The sequence below is a fragment of the Sphaeramia orbicularis genome, chromosome 16, assembly GCF_902148855.1.
Source record: "Sphaeramia orbicularis chromosome 16, fSphaOr1.1, whole genome shotgun sequence".
NCBI classification, from domain to species: Eukaryota; Metazoa; Chordata; class Actinopteri; order Kurtiformes; family Apogonidae; genus Sphaeramia; species Sphaeramia orbicularis.
Window position 1 is genome coordinate 27,989,710 of NC_043972.1, and position 17,034 is coordinate 28,006,743.

Below are 17,034 nucleotides of genomic sequence, written 5' to 3' on the forward strand. Positions count from 1 at the left end.
GGGGGAGTGAATGTGTAATAATGGGAATATGGTATGAGTAACGTATAAAAGTTGTCCTATGGAGAAAGGAAAGAAAGAGAAACACTAAGGTAAAAAAAAATGAAACGGGTAAACAAAAAAAGAAGAGGTGGAAAGAAAACTAAACACAGCAAAGAAAAGAAAAGTGGGAATGTGAAATACTGCTATTATGGTAGAAGTGTTCAAAAGTAGCTATTGTACTACATGCCCTTGTCCAACTACCACTTTAACTTTCCCTTCTTCCAATGAAGCCTATCGTTTCATCGCCACGCCTTTCATCGCTCCTTGCCTGACCCGGTATACACTATGTATACCATCCGTAATAACAGGATGTTGGCAGAGTGATGACAGTTGTTATTTAGGCAAAATTTGTGACACGTTGGATCACACCAGTAATGCAAGTTATTATGACATAAACATTGATTGAAATCTTTTTTTTACTGTCGATGTAATAAAGTAATCGATGAGCGCTTCTGTAGCTTGTGGACCGTCATAAGTCATCAATAGGCGAACTGATGGAACTGGAGTTACTATATATTTGTATCAATAAATTGAAATGGCCATAATCTCAGTACTGCTACTACTAAATGTAATAAGGAAAAGATGGCTTCAGAATTTTAATCAGACCAGTGGTCAAAGATCCAGAGGAAAAATTTCAGTTGTACTATTGTAAACCCAATGGTTGGATAAGGATTTAAAGGCATACAAAATAGAAAAGGATGCAAACTGGGGTATTTTTATTTATCATTATAACAGATCGCATTAATTTGAATAGATCATATTATGGAAGACAGAAAGTGTTACTCCGAATTCAAGAAAATGAGTGTTGCTAATGCTAAATTAACGTGAAGGAATTATAAGAATAAACCACCTGGGGCTAACTATTTTGATGACATGTTGCGCGAGCTCACGGCTTTACTAATTGCTATGCCGGTCACACGTATTATTAATCAAGGTTTGGTGTGTATGTCCACAAGCATGGGGAATATCCAATATAGCGCCAACGTCTTTTTCTTTCCCACATTTCATCTGTATCCATGTCTTGCACCTTTCCCCGTTCACCCTTGGCTCCTCTGTTCCATACAATCCTATAATCAGTTGCCCTGTTGGTCTCCCATTCCCCTATTCTTGTTTTTACCAGGCTCCCTCTCGCTTTTTGTGCCAAAGGGCTCTCCAGAATCTCTAAATCCTCTTTTCTCTTGTTTTCTTTGCCTTTCCATATATCGCTGTGTATTCCACCTCTCCCTCGCTGCTTGTGTTTTCTTCTAGTGGAGTATAAACTCACACTAATCATTCCGTCTCCTCTCTCACCCACAGTCCCCTTATAAGTCTATACCTCCACAGCCTCTCTCTCTCTGCCTCAAGCACCTTAGGTGAGCACAATGCTCTCATCATTGCTCCTCAACACCATTCTTTCTCTCTCCCCCTGCCATCTCTACATCATTCACACCATCACTCTGTATTCAGTGATGCTCATGTCTATGTGTGTGCATGTGCAACTCTGAGACAGATGTAACTGCAGGTAAGGATTTTTCAAGCCTCAGCACGCTCTCAGCAGAATGTATGCAGCCCAAGAGCACACATCGACTCCGATGAAAGACTTACACTTCACAAGCCCACCACAACACATGCTCACACTCACTCACCCTTTACATCTGAACGGACAGAATATGGCAAAGACACTACAAATCTACCTTGAAACATAAATAACAAAGACTGAGTATAATAAAAAACAAAAGATGCATAATGATGAATGAAATGTAAGAATAAAATCGGGATTCAAATAATGTGGAGGGGTTTTTATTTCTTAATTTTTTTTAGAAATCTTGAGCATGGAAATAGTAGCTGGGGGTAAGTGAATGAAAATGTCCCACAACAGCTGCTGTTGGCTGCTCTTAAGGAAGAACTGCAGCCAAAGATGCAACTGTGGGACTGATGAGAGGCCATTAGCATGTGGCCAACACTGGGGAGGTGGAGATGTGAGAACTTTGCTATTAAGAAGCATGGTGAGACTGCATGGTTGTAAATGGGCTCTGAGACCTGAGTGAGTATCAGCGCAGAAACTGGCCACCTGTACTATTACATATACTGCATTAAACTAGTCCAAACTTCCCCTTTGGCTAAACAAATACGGCACAGAGTTAAATATAAGACTTTTTTCTTGAGAACTTCTTTGTACCATCCAGTCCAGTCAGTTAATTCTTCACTATTGCATTTGAGTATTTAAGTCTGTTAAAGGATTAAGTCCAACCTTAGTTTTTGTATTCAAATAATCGGTCTTCAGTTATTAAAAAAGTGGTGTTTCCTTCCATTTTGTAAGGCGGAATCATGTCACCCTGTGCAATGACAAGGCTCAGTGACGTGTAGTTAATAGAGACAACAGTGGAGCTCTACTCCACACAAATAAGTTAAGTTACAAGCACAATGACAATGCTCTTTGTAGAATGAATGAATTTATTGTGCTGCTAAAAAAAATACACTCAAAAATCTCGGTTGCATTGTGACAGAATTCAAAGAATAACCAACTTTTTAAAGGATTAATTTCACTTGGAATGAAAGTCTAATATTTGTGCTGTTTATCAAGCAGATACTGAGATATCATGCAATTGGTGCAAGAATCAAAATTCAATGAAGTTTTTAGAATGAATCATAGTGGCACCACAGTTGTCACATTTCATTTAACTCCATCCTAGAGTGGTCAACTTACTGTATCGACTACTGGTTCATTTTCTTATTGTATTGTACGTATAATGTGGAGATGCATCAAATGTGACAATATAAAGGCAAATACTGTATACGTCTGAGTGTGTGCATGCATGCTTCATCAACCAGAGAAGTTAATCTAGCATGCCGTCTAGGTTGTGTTGGTGACAACACAGCAATGCAAAGCCATTGTGTGTATGTGTGTGTCTGCAGGGTGTCACTCGGGTGATGATGAACGATGGTTGTTACTATGACGTCCATCTGTTGTTGTCGCAAGAGACGGATGCTGCATCTAACGGGAAGTGACATTACATGGTTGTATACACTTGTACTCATAGACGGACTCCAGATACATTCAGGAACAGTGTGGTTGGTAACACACACTGCATCTACAACCACCCATATGCACTCTATGAAAACTATGATGCATGTAATCATGTTTATTTATTTATTTAACAGGGACAATGCAGTCAAACATAGTTACAAGTATGCAGCTGATGTGATGCACATAGAGTTTATAGCTAGTGCTAATTCTCAACTCCAGTCCCTGGTTGGGCTCTTCCACAACACTACAGTACAAGCATAAAATATAAATCATTTAAAACGATCATACCATGCATAAAAATATTATATATATAATATACATACTTTAAAACAGTCATACAATATAATTTGATAATCCAGTGTTGCATTTATATATGAGGCATTCATTCACTCAAACATTCTTCCACACAATATACACAATATTTACAGATAAGAACAGTTGTCTTTTGTCTTTAACCAGGTTTTGGTTCTGGTGGTGAACATCTTAAACTCATAACTCACACTTTCATGTCTATTAGAAATAAACAAATGCAGTATTTTGTATGATTGTGGGTCTATATCTTTAACAGCCCGTAAGCTTAGTTTTAAGGTGCATGCTTATTTGTACTTCAGAGAAAATTTTTCAAGCACAAAATCAAGGATGCTAGCAATACTAGAAATGTGTGTGAGTGCCGTTAAAGAGCGAGTGAGTGAATGTGTGTCAGTGTGCTTCTGTGTGTTCTGTGTGGTGGGGCAAGGTAACAGTGATCTTGCCGTAGCCTCTGGCTCACTAGTATGTCTCTGTCTTTTCATAATGACAGACAGATGTTAGTGCTATAGAGCCTACGCCCGTGGTACATGTGTGTAGTCTAGGCATAATCAGTGTGTGTGTGGGGGATTAACACAACCTGAAGCTTTAAAAGGAGAATGATCCCAGTGGTGATGCTATTTGGTGTGTATTGTCCTCTCTCTGTAGAGGTCACTAGGAAAAACATCTTTCTACTATGTGTTTTCTTTTCTTTTTGGTCAGATATATTGAATATGCTTTTAACAATGCTTCAGGCAAAGTATCAACACATAGATTGTATAATCAGGTGAATAAATGAGGGGTGTATACAGCAGCTATATCCACGTTGTCTACAGAAATAACAAGATTGTAATTCATAGTGTGTCACAATTTAATATATAAATAAGCAATGCCATACAAGAAAACACACATGGAAAATCTGTGTGCTATAATAATAATAATAATAATAATAATAATAATTATTATTATTATTATTATTATTATTAATAATAATAATAAATATAATAGTAATAATAATTAAAAATAAATAATAATAATAAAATAATACTTTAAATAACAATTAGTATATAACTGATATATCATTTAAAAAAAAAGAAAAATCAAGTCCCATTCTCAATCTTTGTGCTAGCTTTCATTTAAAATAAGTTTTTTTTTTTTTTTTTTACATTTTCTTCATCATGACCAGTTTATTAGCAGTTCCACCTTCTTAATCTTATTGTATTTGCGCGTTATCTTTTGATTCTAATGACTATAAATGTGTTTCACTACCTGCAGGAACACTCTTACTGTTAATTGCAGCAGCTAGTTAAACACTACAGTACAACAAACAGCATTCTGATAACCTATCCAGGTGCATTTGCCTTATTAGTGGACCAGGACCCCATTAATCACATGCAGGCCTACCTGGCTCCAGACAGGAATTTAACCATTAACTCAACCTTAATACCTGTTAGACTGCCTTTAGTCAAGTGTTATTATCTCCCCTGATATGTGTGAAAAAAAAATAAGGCTCTGCTTTGTAGACCGAGAGAGGCAAAGAAGCATATGTGTGCTCGCTGTGTGTGTGTGTGTGTGTGTGTGTCCATGTACAGGTTTGTGTGTGTGTCCAGGCGTAGATAAATGATTGTGAAGCTATGAGATAGAGCTACTAGTGGCTGGCCAGCTGTTTCACTCTGACAGCTGCTGCACTAGTGCCTCGTGGGTAATGGAGTTCTTAACCAATTACAACCTGGGGAAATTAAAAACACTGTCCCGATAGAACAGCTATTCTCCTTCTCTCTCACTTTTTCTTCCTCATTCTCTCTCTCTTGCAGCTGCTCATTCTTAATGTCTTCTAACGTATCAACAGACAGTCTAACACACACACACACACACACACACACACACACACACACTCTGTTCAGCAAGTCCATTTATCAAGGCTAAGTTCTAGTCACCTGGGGATGATTATGGAGATCCAAGCTAATAGCATTCACATCCTTTTATTCTCAGCATGCTCCCTTCTGTCCCTCCATCCCTGCATCCCTGTGGTCTACTTTTCTTTCCATCTGACTCTGCTCTCCCATCCATCCTACATTTTCTTGTATATCACCTATTACAATAGGTTAAAAGTTAGCCCTTCAGATACTACAAACACCTGTACTTACACACAGATGTACCAGCCCTTATGTTTTCCCTGTTTCACTACTTCCTTTCAAATACTGTAAGTGTTTTAATCATGTCTACAAGTCTGGGTGTAATATTAACCAAAACAAAAACAGAAACGTCAGTATTAACTATATACAACAGATATGTTAACTACTGACATTGAGATTGCAATAATTATATATTTCTTCTTATTTACCTAAATTATTATATGACTTTAATTCATATAGCAGCAGTTAACTTTAGGTGTATGTGTATATTGTTTTTTCACCACAAACCAGGACTTTAAAAAGCAAACTATATAGCTAATGGCAGTTTATCTAAAGACACAACTTGTTTTGTCTGCTGCTTAGTGTCTCTCAGTCAAAACAATAAAAGACAATATTGTTTACTGTGTATTGCACATCCATTGCTTCCAGTATTACTTTTCATAATAACAGCTCTGAACAGTTTTATTCACATTGAGCTAAGTAAGAAACATGTGTGCTCACTCTACTACTCTTCGGAAAATATCTCAGGAGTGATCAGTTCAAGACATTTCACCTCAGTGTGGAAGTGTTTTCACAGAGTATTTGTAATGAACATTTTCAACTTGATTTGCCTGTAAATGTCTCTCTGAATGGCATTCCAAATGAAGGAAACCTCAACGATTTTCGAGGCTTAAATGACAGTTTGGAATGTACTATACGCACTGAATAGATAATGTATTTCTCTGAATTTCATTGGAAACGTCTGACATAATGTAAGTACGAAAGTTCAGAAAATATGTAACATAGGCCTGGCTATTTTTAATTGATTTTAATCCAGAAACGTGACACAGTGTGATTTTCAGTTATTAACTTATATTAGCAGAACAGCAGTGATTTTCTGTGAATGAATATTGAGCTGCATTTCAGACTAAAACAATATGTAACTTTTGGACCAAAGTATCTGTGAGTTGTAATAACAGTTATATATATATTGAGGTGGTACACCATAGGCTACAGACATCCACAGCAATAAGCAGCATTTTTTCATTGAAAGTGGTATCTGTGGACATAAGGGTTTTTCTGTATTCATTTTACATGACACTTGTTCTTTAATAGTCTTTAGTAATTTAGCAATTTAGGTGTTTGGTTCTTAAGTCAGAATCAGGGTGCTCATTTTGCTAAAAAAAACATAACCAAACCAAAATAAAACAAAACATAATCAGCTGCATAGCAGTACATAAGTGCATGAAAATGTTATTCAAAAACTCCTTGCCAGTGAAAAAAATATGCACATTCTTAAAGATAATAAAACAAAAAATAACTTAATAGTACCACTACTAGATTATAAGTTACCAAATAAGTATATTTTATTTATAGAACTCTTTGCACAGACAGGGAGTCACAAAGTGCTTCACAGTACAAAATACAATTAAAATACAATACAATAAATACACTGATGTGCTTCTCCATATCCTACCAAACACCCACCTCTAGCCCTGCTCCAACTCCAAAACCAAAACCACCTTCAATCCATCTGTCCTGCTAGGCAATTATAAATCACTTTGTGCTGGAACTAAAATCATTCTTAACAAATGTGGCGAGTCTGGAAAAAATACTGTAAAACTGCACTAATGCTAGTTTACTAACAGGCAACCTCAGGCACCTATTCACAACCCATCAGCTGCTCCATGATGCAGGTAAGCACTTATGGTAGCCAATCAAGTTTCAAAGAGGATGATGACCCCTCAGGCCCCTTCATGGGCCAGTCCCCATAGCTCTTATTTTCCATCTCACTTTATTTGCTCCATCCATCTACCTTTCCCCCTTAGCTTTTCTGCCTAGTCTCCCTCCTGCCTTACATTGTCTTATAAGGCCTCCTCCTGTTTCTGCTTCCTTCTCCATCCATCCCTCCTGTGGTTATTTAACACAGTTGTGTTCCAGACAAACCATCTGCTGCACTTTATTAATGACTGACCCTACATGGCCTAGACGTCGCCTAGCTGCCACCACTCGCTGTGTGTGTGTATCTGTCTTTCTATGTGTGTGTGTGTATGTGTGAGGGTAAGAACAGGTGCATGCTGACTGATGATGTGATGTTGTGTGCAGCTTTATCCACCAAAGCAGGTGTACTGGTTAAAAACAAACTACCTTCAGTTTTTTATTCTCTTTGTTGCCTCTTACTATTGTCTGTCTCACACAGAGACCTATAACCTCAAAAATATCAAATTAAAATTAAGAAAATAATACTTAAAATACAGAATAATAATTTAAGAGAGGGGGTTTTCTTTGTGGTGGTACCTAAAAATACAGTGAACTGGTGCTTCATGTGCAACTTAAAATGTGTGATCAGTGATTTTCATAACCCTATCAGTGAGTCATCATTAAATAGACACAAGCATGTGTTAAAAAGACCAAAAAAAAAAACAAACCTGTCAAATAAAATGGGTTAATTGAGCAGTAAAAGGATTTTTTTGTAAGAAAATCAGCACTAATGTCTGACAATCAAACAGTTACCAGTGGACTGAAGACTTGGACTGATGCGTGCTGACATCCAACTGCCGACAATAAAAGTGGGATGAGACAGATGGAGGAGAAAGAACGGAAAGAGGGAGAAAAAAAAGATAAGGCGAGAAGCAGCAATGTAGTTGTCTAGGGAGTGATCCCTCTAAGACACAGCTTCTCCTCAGAGTATGAAGAGAGGAAGGAGGGAGGAGGGGAAAAAGAGAATGACTTATGAAGACACTCTACTTGAAAGAGATGTGTCAACACTTTGATGGTAAAGAGGGATAGAGTGCAAATTCTGAAAGAGACAGAAAATATAGTGTACAGCAGTGGGGGTCAAACTAAAAAACAAGACCAAAGAAAAAGATACGCTATATGCCTCTACAAATCGTAAAACATGTATGTTGCATTATGTTGTATAGCATTTTTTTCTTCGGTCAAAAACTCAGTGAGATTAACAGTAAAACAATACATTTGTGCAAAACATTATTTTATTCTAAGAGTAAAATGTTAATCAACCCAAAAAATAAAATAAAGCCCAGGTTAAGTGTTCACTAACATTATTACTCTGTTTATTGTGCTTTTTTCATGTGGTGTGCCTCACGGTGCAGTGTTAGGTCCCATTTTGTTTTTATGTGAAATCTTTGTAGTACAGCTTAATAACCACTTTGGTAATACCTCCTACCACACTGATGTATGTCAAACATTTTTTTAGATTACACACTTCAACTGATTTTTTTATTTGATATCAAGCAATGCTTAGTTGATATCTAACTACAGTTGAAATCAGATAATATGGGAAGTAGTTGATGCGAATTCATAAAATGAGGGAAAAAATGAATTTCTTTGGCTCCTCCATGCAATCCAGTCTCAGAAAAAAATTGTGTGTCAAATCAATGTCCCTACAAGGTCATTCCAGACCAGAACGGTTCTTATTCATTTGAGGAATACTTAAAAATGTCTTGCAAAAAGGTTGTGTCCAAGGCTGAAATGGAAGTTTTTATCCCTGATTAGATTATTATTATGTACTTCTCATCTCTTGACAACCCTTTACTTCAGACTGTAAATACTGAAGCAAGGCTTATCCTGTCTTTCTTCATGTGGCTGTCGCATAAATTCAGTATTCAGTTTACATCTTGATGCTAACTTCACCAAATATACTGTTAAAAGTCCTACACTCTGAACCTTAGGTCATTTGGCCAGAAATCATTGGACATTACTTTTACTTATTGCAGCAAAAAAAAGGAAGGGGTGGGTGACCTTCCCCAGGCGGACCATGAAATGCACTTCCCCTCATCTGAAGATTGTGTTGATTCTCTAAGGTCTTTTAAAAAGCAACTAAAACCATTTTATGCAGAAAAGCCTTTCATCAGACTGTTATGTGTCATTACGCCTCATTCCTCAGCATCAAAGAAAAAGTTCGATTGATGAGGTCAAAACAAAATGAATCACGTAAAGTTGCTCAAAGAAACTGTGCCGATGCTCGTAGTGATATGTTCAATCTGTTTCGCTCTCTCTCCATCTTTCACACACATACACACACAGAGCCATGACACAGCTTTGTTAACAATTATGGCTTCATTAGCCACTAATTGTTTCACTTGGCAGTGGAACGAGAGAGGAAGGGGAAATGCACGACGGAGTATCTATCAGCAGTTCCACAGCTTTAACAGTAGGAGATCCAGATGAAACGTCAACCTCTGGGGCTAAGTGTTAACCACAGTGTCTTTCCAGCAGTTACTCTTTAGATATTTATGCCAAAAGGCCTCTTGTGGAGAAGTTGGGGAGAAACTACAGTATTCTGAAACCCATGGGAAATAAAAATAGACAGTTCTTACCTTTTGGGTTTGGGTTTATTTTTGTTTTGTTTTTTGTCAAACTACTCAGTGGTGTGTGGTTGTTGAACTGCCAGATATTTCTAACCATCACAGTCAATCATTGTGGCTGGTGTTTGCACATCCCAGCTGTCAAAATACTTTCATATATGCACTGGGAATGTTTAAATCTATCAGTGTGGAAGAGGAACTGATACAGGCTTTCAGGATTAGCTGTATAGGAAGTCACATAGAAGTCATGACAGAACTAGAACAGGCTGTCGCTCCAGAATGACAGAATACATACATTTGTGTGCATAAACAAACATAGAGTTTTTAGGGTTTAGAGTTCACAATACAGCTAAAGATTTCCACTGCATACAGCCTTGTGCTGCACACAGTATGTTTGGTTATTTGGATGTAAAAGTGAATGACCTGTGATATGTGGTAACATCATAACTATCCATTCATTTTCATTCATTAATTTATTTGTTTTGAGCAGAAGAAAAAAAAAAATCAAACGTCTTTTGTGTACAAGGAACTAATGGCAATCCAATCAGAAAATCACTGTTATTAGTGTAAAAGTTAATTCTGACTGTCAGAGAAGTGTGCTGGTCTGCTCTTACCACATGTGCTGGCACTTGCTCCATCTTAGCAGCAGGTGTACCAGGTCTGGGATAGAACTGGTTGATGAACAGACTGGGGAACTTGTAGCATTTCACCAGTTCTATCGTCTCTTGAAAGTCCTCCTCCGTCTCACCGGGAAAACCACAGATTATATCTGTCGCAATGGTTACACCCGGGACCCTAAAGAGAGAAAAGCCAGGGATTTAAGCACAGTTTTTGATTGATTGTAAGATATGCTTAAAAACAAGTGATACTGAAGCATCCTTGAGAAAGACTTCGGCCCAATTCCAATTCACCCCTTGCCCCCCCCCCTCCATTTTGCGCATTCATATGAAGGGGTAGGGGTGTCCCAATCCTCGATGAGTCAGAGGGAAAGGGCTAAGGGGGAGGGCTGTTCAGTGTAGTTTATTGTTTATTTGTCAGGGACAATGTACAAATATATGAATCTCAAATAGAAGAGATGCTTTGCACCAGAGTTAGCTACAAAATACTTTCCATCTGCTGTCCCAGGGCAGGTGTGCACACAATACAGAACATTTACATTACATGCAATGCAAAACTAACCTTAGCTCATAATTACAGTAGTTAAAAACTTATATATTTATTTCAGTTTCATAAATGTCATATTGTTTCCTAAAAATGCAATTTCTTCATACTTCATTCCTAAAACACAGGTTATAAAATCATGCTTAAAAAGTCCATTTGTCCTAATTCATCAACCATTAAACATACATTCAAAATATTTGCCAGTGAATATATAACACGGGTCCATATTAAAAAGATGTCATTGCATCTCATGTTGGCACGGTTGGGAATTGAGGAAATGTTTTTGGGTTTTTTTTAATTTTGTGAATAACTATTCAGATCAATAGACAACTTCAGACTATCCGGCAGCTGGTTCCATTGTTTGATGGTTTTAAAAGAAAAGGCCAACTGTGCTCTCGAAACGGACATTTTTCAGGACCACACTACAAACAGAGGGGTAGGAGAAATCTCCCATAATTCTGTTCGAATCATCGGCAAGATGGAGGTAAACACAGCAAAAACTAGAAAAGCACTCGGAGAGCGTAGACCTCCACTAAGGCAGATGGGACTGAGCCTGGTAGTATTGCAAGGATAACCTCATGCCATTTTTGTGAAGCTAATAAACAAAATACTTACAATGGTGAGAAGTAAATGTGTTTTAACTATATATTAAATTTGGTAGAATGCTTCTAAAATGTTAGAAGCAGAGTAATTAACCTTAAATTCCTGCTCAATCAATTACACACACTTATCTGCCATCTACAAATCATACACATTTTCCCACACCTTGGGGAAAAAAGAAACACAGCTTTAAAGGAGAGACAAGTCTTCCCCCGTGGACTCATTGAGCCAATCAAAACCTGATTAGAAACCTCTGCTACCAATCATTAGTTAGTGATTATTGATCACTTTGCTCATAGGATTATTTGAAGCCAGCGGGGAATGAGAATAGATGAATTGATCGGTTCCATGTATTTCGTTTGTATTGACAGCCTTTGGGTAACTCATGAGAGAACAGTAATAAGAAGTCAGTGAGTGAGTGTTGCTGTCAGTGTACGCAACGTTAAGGTTTGATCCTATAAGAGTCCAACATCATCTGCAGTGGCTGCCAGTTTCCATGAAAGGACAAATTTAGGACTAGGTAAATATCGCAGCAGCAGCTATTTCCAAATTATTAGTCAGTCTAGCTTCCCAGCTTTCTGTTTTTGAGGATTTCCTTCTTTGAGATAGTATCCAAATCAGAATAAAAGTGAAAATCCTTCTCAATATAAACAGGCTTTGATAATAAACTGCCTATAAAAGCATTAGTCATTTTACAAGAAGGACAGACAGACTCCTCAAGCAATGTGTGATATGCAAACAGGATTCTGCAAGTTGCCAGGGTTTATTAACGGCAGACAACTGGATTTCCTTCAACAAGTCTTTGGATAAAATTAAACAGAGAAAGGAAGACGATAGCGAGGGTAAAGAAATTCAGTGCTCTGTTTTGGGAGACACATGACTAAAGATGTGCCCACACAAAATTAAGACAGCAGTGGAATATAAATTAAGGACATGTAGGCATATTTTCAAATTGTACAGATTCATGTCACGCTGAGAATTTCTAACAAAAAGAAATTAATTAAGACAATAGGCAAACAAATGAAACACAAACAACAGAGCGAAACAAAGAGACAGCTCGACAGAGACATTAAGACATTTTCTCCGCAATCGACAACATGATGCATCTTTAATTACATTAACTTAGTGCATCTGCAACCCCATGATAACCTCTGACCTATTGATGAGCACCAATTGGCTGATGGTCATTAATATTAACCAATGGCCTACAGGCACAGAAATCCTTGACCTCTGAGATCTGCCTGACAAGTATCCTATACAAAAGTGAAACTAAATGTTATGAAAAATAGAAAGTCAGCATGCACCAAGTGAATGAATAAATGAGAGTGATTATTTAATTGTGATTAAAATAACTGGAAAATAGTGTTTCTAAAGCCTCCTGAGTATTTAAGAAAAATACATGGTTTAAATTCTCTACTTTGTGGTAAAAGAAAGAAATTCCAGCCTATGAACTTCCCTCAATAATTAATCATGGTAGTGTCCAGAAAATGAGAAAATATACTTTACACTGATCCAAAGGCTTCCTACTGTGCCAGAATGAACCCACACTGCAGGAAATTAATGCTGCTCATTTACATTTAATGCAATCATGTAAAAACACTTCTTCAAGCAAAGAATATTATGGGTAAAGACGGAGTATTTAGTACAATTCAATGTTATTCTAAAAGAAATAACACTGAATTAGTAGCAGCAGTAGTAGTTTATTCGGTCGTTAATTACTTTAAACAACAAACCAAACCAACATATCCATTGTTCCATATCTAATGCAACCTAAAAGGTTTAGGCTGAAGTTCAGACTTATTTTACCTAACTCTATTTACAATTAACACAATGTTTCCACATGAAAACAAACAAACAAAATTTTAATATGTATTGCTAGATATACAACAGAAGAGAATACATATTTAAATTTAATTCAGATAAATCATGTCCTTATCTCAACTACCAACATTAATCCTAGTCTTTTAAACAAATATTTTCTTTAGTCAATCCTGAGGTCGATATTTTTGGATAATAGTTAATTTGTACATCTTTTTAAAAGTTTTATTTGTTTTAGACCGTTTGAATTGATCTTCCAGGCCGTTTCAAAGATTAACCCCTCTAATGGAAATACATCTACTTTTTTAATTTGTTCTTGCCTTAGCTTATTTTTTTTATTTTTATTTTTTTTTTAAATGCTGGTTCCTCTGAGGCTATACTGACTTTTCCTACATTCAAATATCTAAAATAAAATTAGCAAGGTGAATAAAGAAACACTTTTTTTCTGGCCCCAGTGGAATGTTTTTTGTTTCTTTCTTTATTTTTTTTATTATTTTGTGGTAGAGTTTAGATGTAATTTGCTACTGTACATTGGCGGTGTGGAGTTATACACAGTAGGTGGTCAGTGTCCTTTCCACTTCTACAGCAGTACTGATAAAATTTGCACAATAACTGCAAAAAAAAAAAAAAAAAGTACAATTCAGGCCAGGGGAGTAAGGTAACACATAGAGATAGAATATAGAGAGAGAGAGCAGGCAGAGAGACTGGTGTGAATTGGCTTTTGAGGATTTTCATAAGGTGGAGGCTGAGAAGGAAGGGGAAAGAAAAAAAAAACACACACACACATACGCGCACACAGTCATTTTGACACCTATGTCTCTCCCAGATCTAAGGGTGATGGAAGTGTGATGTGTGATACTAATGAACAAGAACCACACTGATACTCTCCTTGTTAAAATGAGACAGGAGAAATGTATCTTGTTATTGTTCACCTTTCAAAAACAGAGTGTGAGAAACGGGGCGGTGAAGATGCAGGCACAGAAAAGGAGGAAATCACCATCGACAGCAGATTAGGTTTCAGCTCAACCTGCTTTCAATTAAGCTTTTGCAGGCAGAGGGATATTTTAAAAACTCCAAAACAGAAAAAAAAAACATGTTTTTATTTTATGTCTGTGCTGGAATCAACTTCTGTCATGAACCACAGCACATAAATTTACCATTAATGTATGTATCCAATAAGCTCTGTCAAAAAAAAGCATAGTTTACAACTGAAAAGCTTAAGTTTTGACAGCAATTGCATAAAAAAGGATTTGTACAAGTGCACATATTTTTACTTACACAGAGCAACTACATATGATTAACAGATCAAATCAGCGCATATCTGAAAATACATGTAAATTTTAGCTCAAAAGCACTGACAGAGCAAGATGAGCCTGTTTGGCCTGAGAAAGGGAGATAAAGCAACAGAGCAGGACAGGATTTATCACCTGAGACATTATCTGGTACGTCAGGCCACTGAAGGCGTTAACAGCGATTAGTATTGATTACAGAATGATATCAATGGGACTAAATTTCAACAGCGCAGCAAGAGAAGACAAAAGTGTACATTCTGCAAAGTGAAGACTTCAAGATGGGGGGGGCAAATGATGCTCATTAAGGGTGGGAAAGTAGAAAGAACAGAGACGTTAGATATTATCGAATGTATTATCAAATCAAATTAGACATGGTCATAAAAGCTCCAAAATCACATCTATGTAATGTACAGAGTTTACATTTATAGGACTAATGTGGATGACAAAATAAAGTAAAAATGAGAAAAACAAAAACAAAAAAAACCAATATATCATAGGGCTGGAAGATATGGCAAGAAATGTGATCATGATTTTTTCCCCCATATCAATCAGTAATGATAGCTATCATAATATATAATTCGATAATTCTGCCATTTAGAGCTGTATTTTAGTAATGCAAAAAGTACAAACTTCTGAATTTATCAGATCCTACTTGTTTCATGAAATGTGCCTGTATTCCACACTTTTTTTTTTAAAGATATCAGTGAGTGAATGCACCCATTTCAGACAGTAAAGAAACAATACACCTCTAAATAGAACCAAAATGCAGTAGTCACTTCAGAATGTTTTACTGCATGACAACATACAAACATGTACCTGTCAGTGTATCTAAGAGCCTTCCAATATTTACTCACCAGAAGAGAAAATCTATGCCATGTGGTGCTTTGTGGAGATCATAATCATTTCTGTGCATCCGATCTACCCATTTAGAGTAAAAACGTCCAAAGCCTTTATATATTTATATAATTTAACCAGGTAAAAAAAAAGCCTCACTGAGATTGCAAATCTCTTTTTCAAGAGTGACCTGGCCAAGAAAAGCGGCATAACACAGTTTCTGATAAGACAAGACATAATCAACATATAATACAAAAACTTAAAACTGATGGTTACAAAACAATCATTTGTTCAAGTTTAAAAACAGTTACATTAACCAAGCTCATTGATTTCATGCTCCTTTAAAATAGTTTTAAATTCACCTATAGTAATAAGTTCAGATAGATTATGATTGCTGTCAAGTTTTTATTAACATTAACCTATATGAGATTATCACCTAGCCCTAAAATGTGCAAAAACATATATTAAAAACAAGAAAATTGACATAAACATAAATTTCCAATTCTAATCAAATGTAATGCTTTCACAGAAAGCATATCTCTAAATTCTACATATAACATCCTATAAACAGGTTACGATTATAACCCCCTTTCCAGTAAGTTATTTCAAGAATTATTCAGAACAGATTGGCATCCACTTGTTTGAACCGACTTCAGACATGGTTTGATACACATTCTAGATGAAAAGGTGTGAATATATTCAAGTCTTCAAGCCCCATATACATAATGTTCAGTCCTCTCAACCATGTCTGTGTCTCAGTGGAAAAGGCCACTAACAGGGTCTGTTCTCTGTGATAATGGCGGGCGATGTTACATGGAAATGACTAAATTAGCTGCCATTTCCCTGTTTGTATCTCTAGCAGCTACAACACATACAATCATACTAAAGGCACGCTGAACTGCTGTACTGTCTGTGTAGATATACAAGATGGTTTGTTGCGCTTCCAGGCCTCCAACACTTGAAAATTAAAGATGCTAGAGGCTTGAGTCACTGAATGAGATGATGATACCAATATTACCATTATTATCAAGCAGGACAATAGGTGTGTGCTCTGTTCCTGTCATTTCCCTCCTGCTCAATGAAGGCAGAGAGACTTCGTCCCATAAGACGGTGGCCTCTATTAGCCATAATATGCCAATCTGAGTTAGCATTTACACAGGACCAATCTGTTCATAGGAGACCAAAGTCTTTTAATTAAAACTCATGATAAGCACACAGAGAGTCCCCTGTCTGCCTCAGAAGACTGAATTAAGCTTCATGAAACAAGCCATTGTCTTGTGGACAATTCTTATCGACTCTGTTTGTTGAGGCCTTCACTCACTCACACAAATGCTTGTGTGAATGAGTTTCCATATACACAAAACTACCCTCTTAATCATATATTCAAAATATATGCATGTGTATGCAAGCATGTTTGCACAACAGATGCCTGTGAGCGGCTTCGGAGATAAGATGAAGGCAAGACCACTGGGACAAAAGAACCCTGAAAAACGACAGCAATAAAAAAAAAATTTAAAAAAAAGGGAGAGAGAGATGTGCATGGCATCGAGGTGTAG

General features: G+C 36.8%; 1 protein-coding gene across 1 annotated transcript in view; it reads right to left on the reverse strand.

The window, feature by feature from the left end:
• Window positions 1–17,034, reverse strand: part of cdkal1 (CDK5 regulatory subunit associated protein 1-like 1) — a 282,213-nt gene that overhangs the window by 83,110 nt on the left and 182,069 nt on the right. Inside the window, exon 11 of the mRNA XM_030158613.1 lies at window positions 10,388–10,568. Coding sequence (XP_030014473.1) covers window positions 10,388–10,568 — 181 coding nt within the window. The remainder of the gene's footprint in view (window positions 1–10,387; window positions 10,569–17,034) is intronic.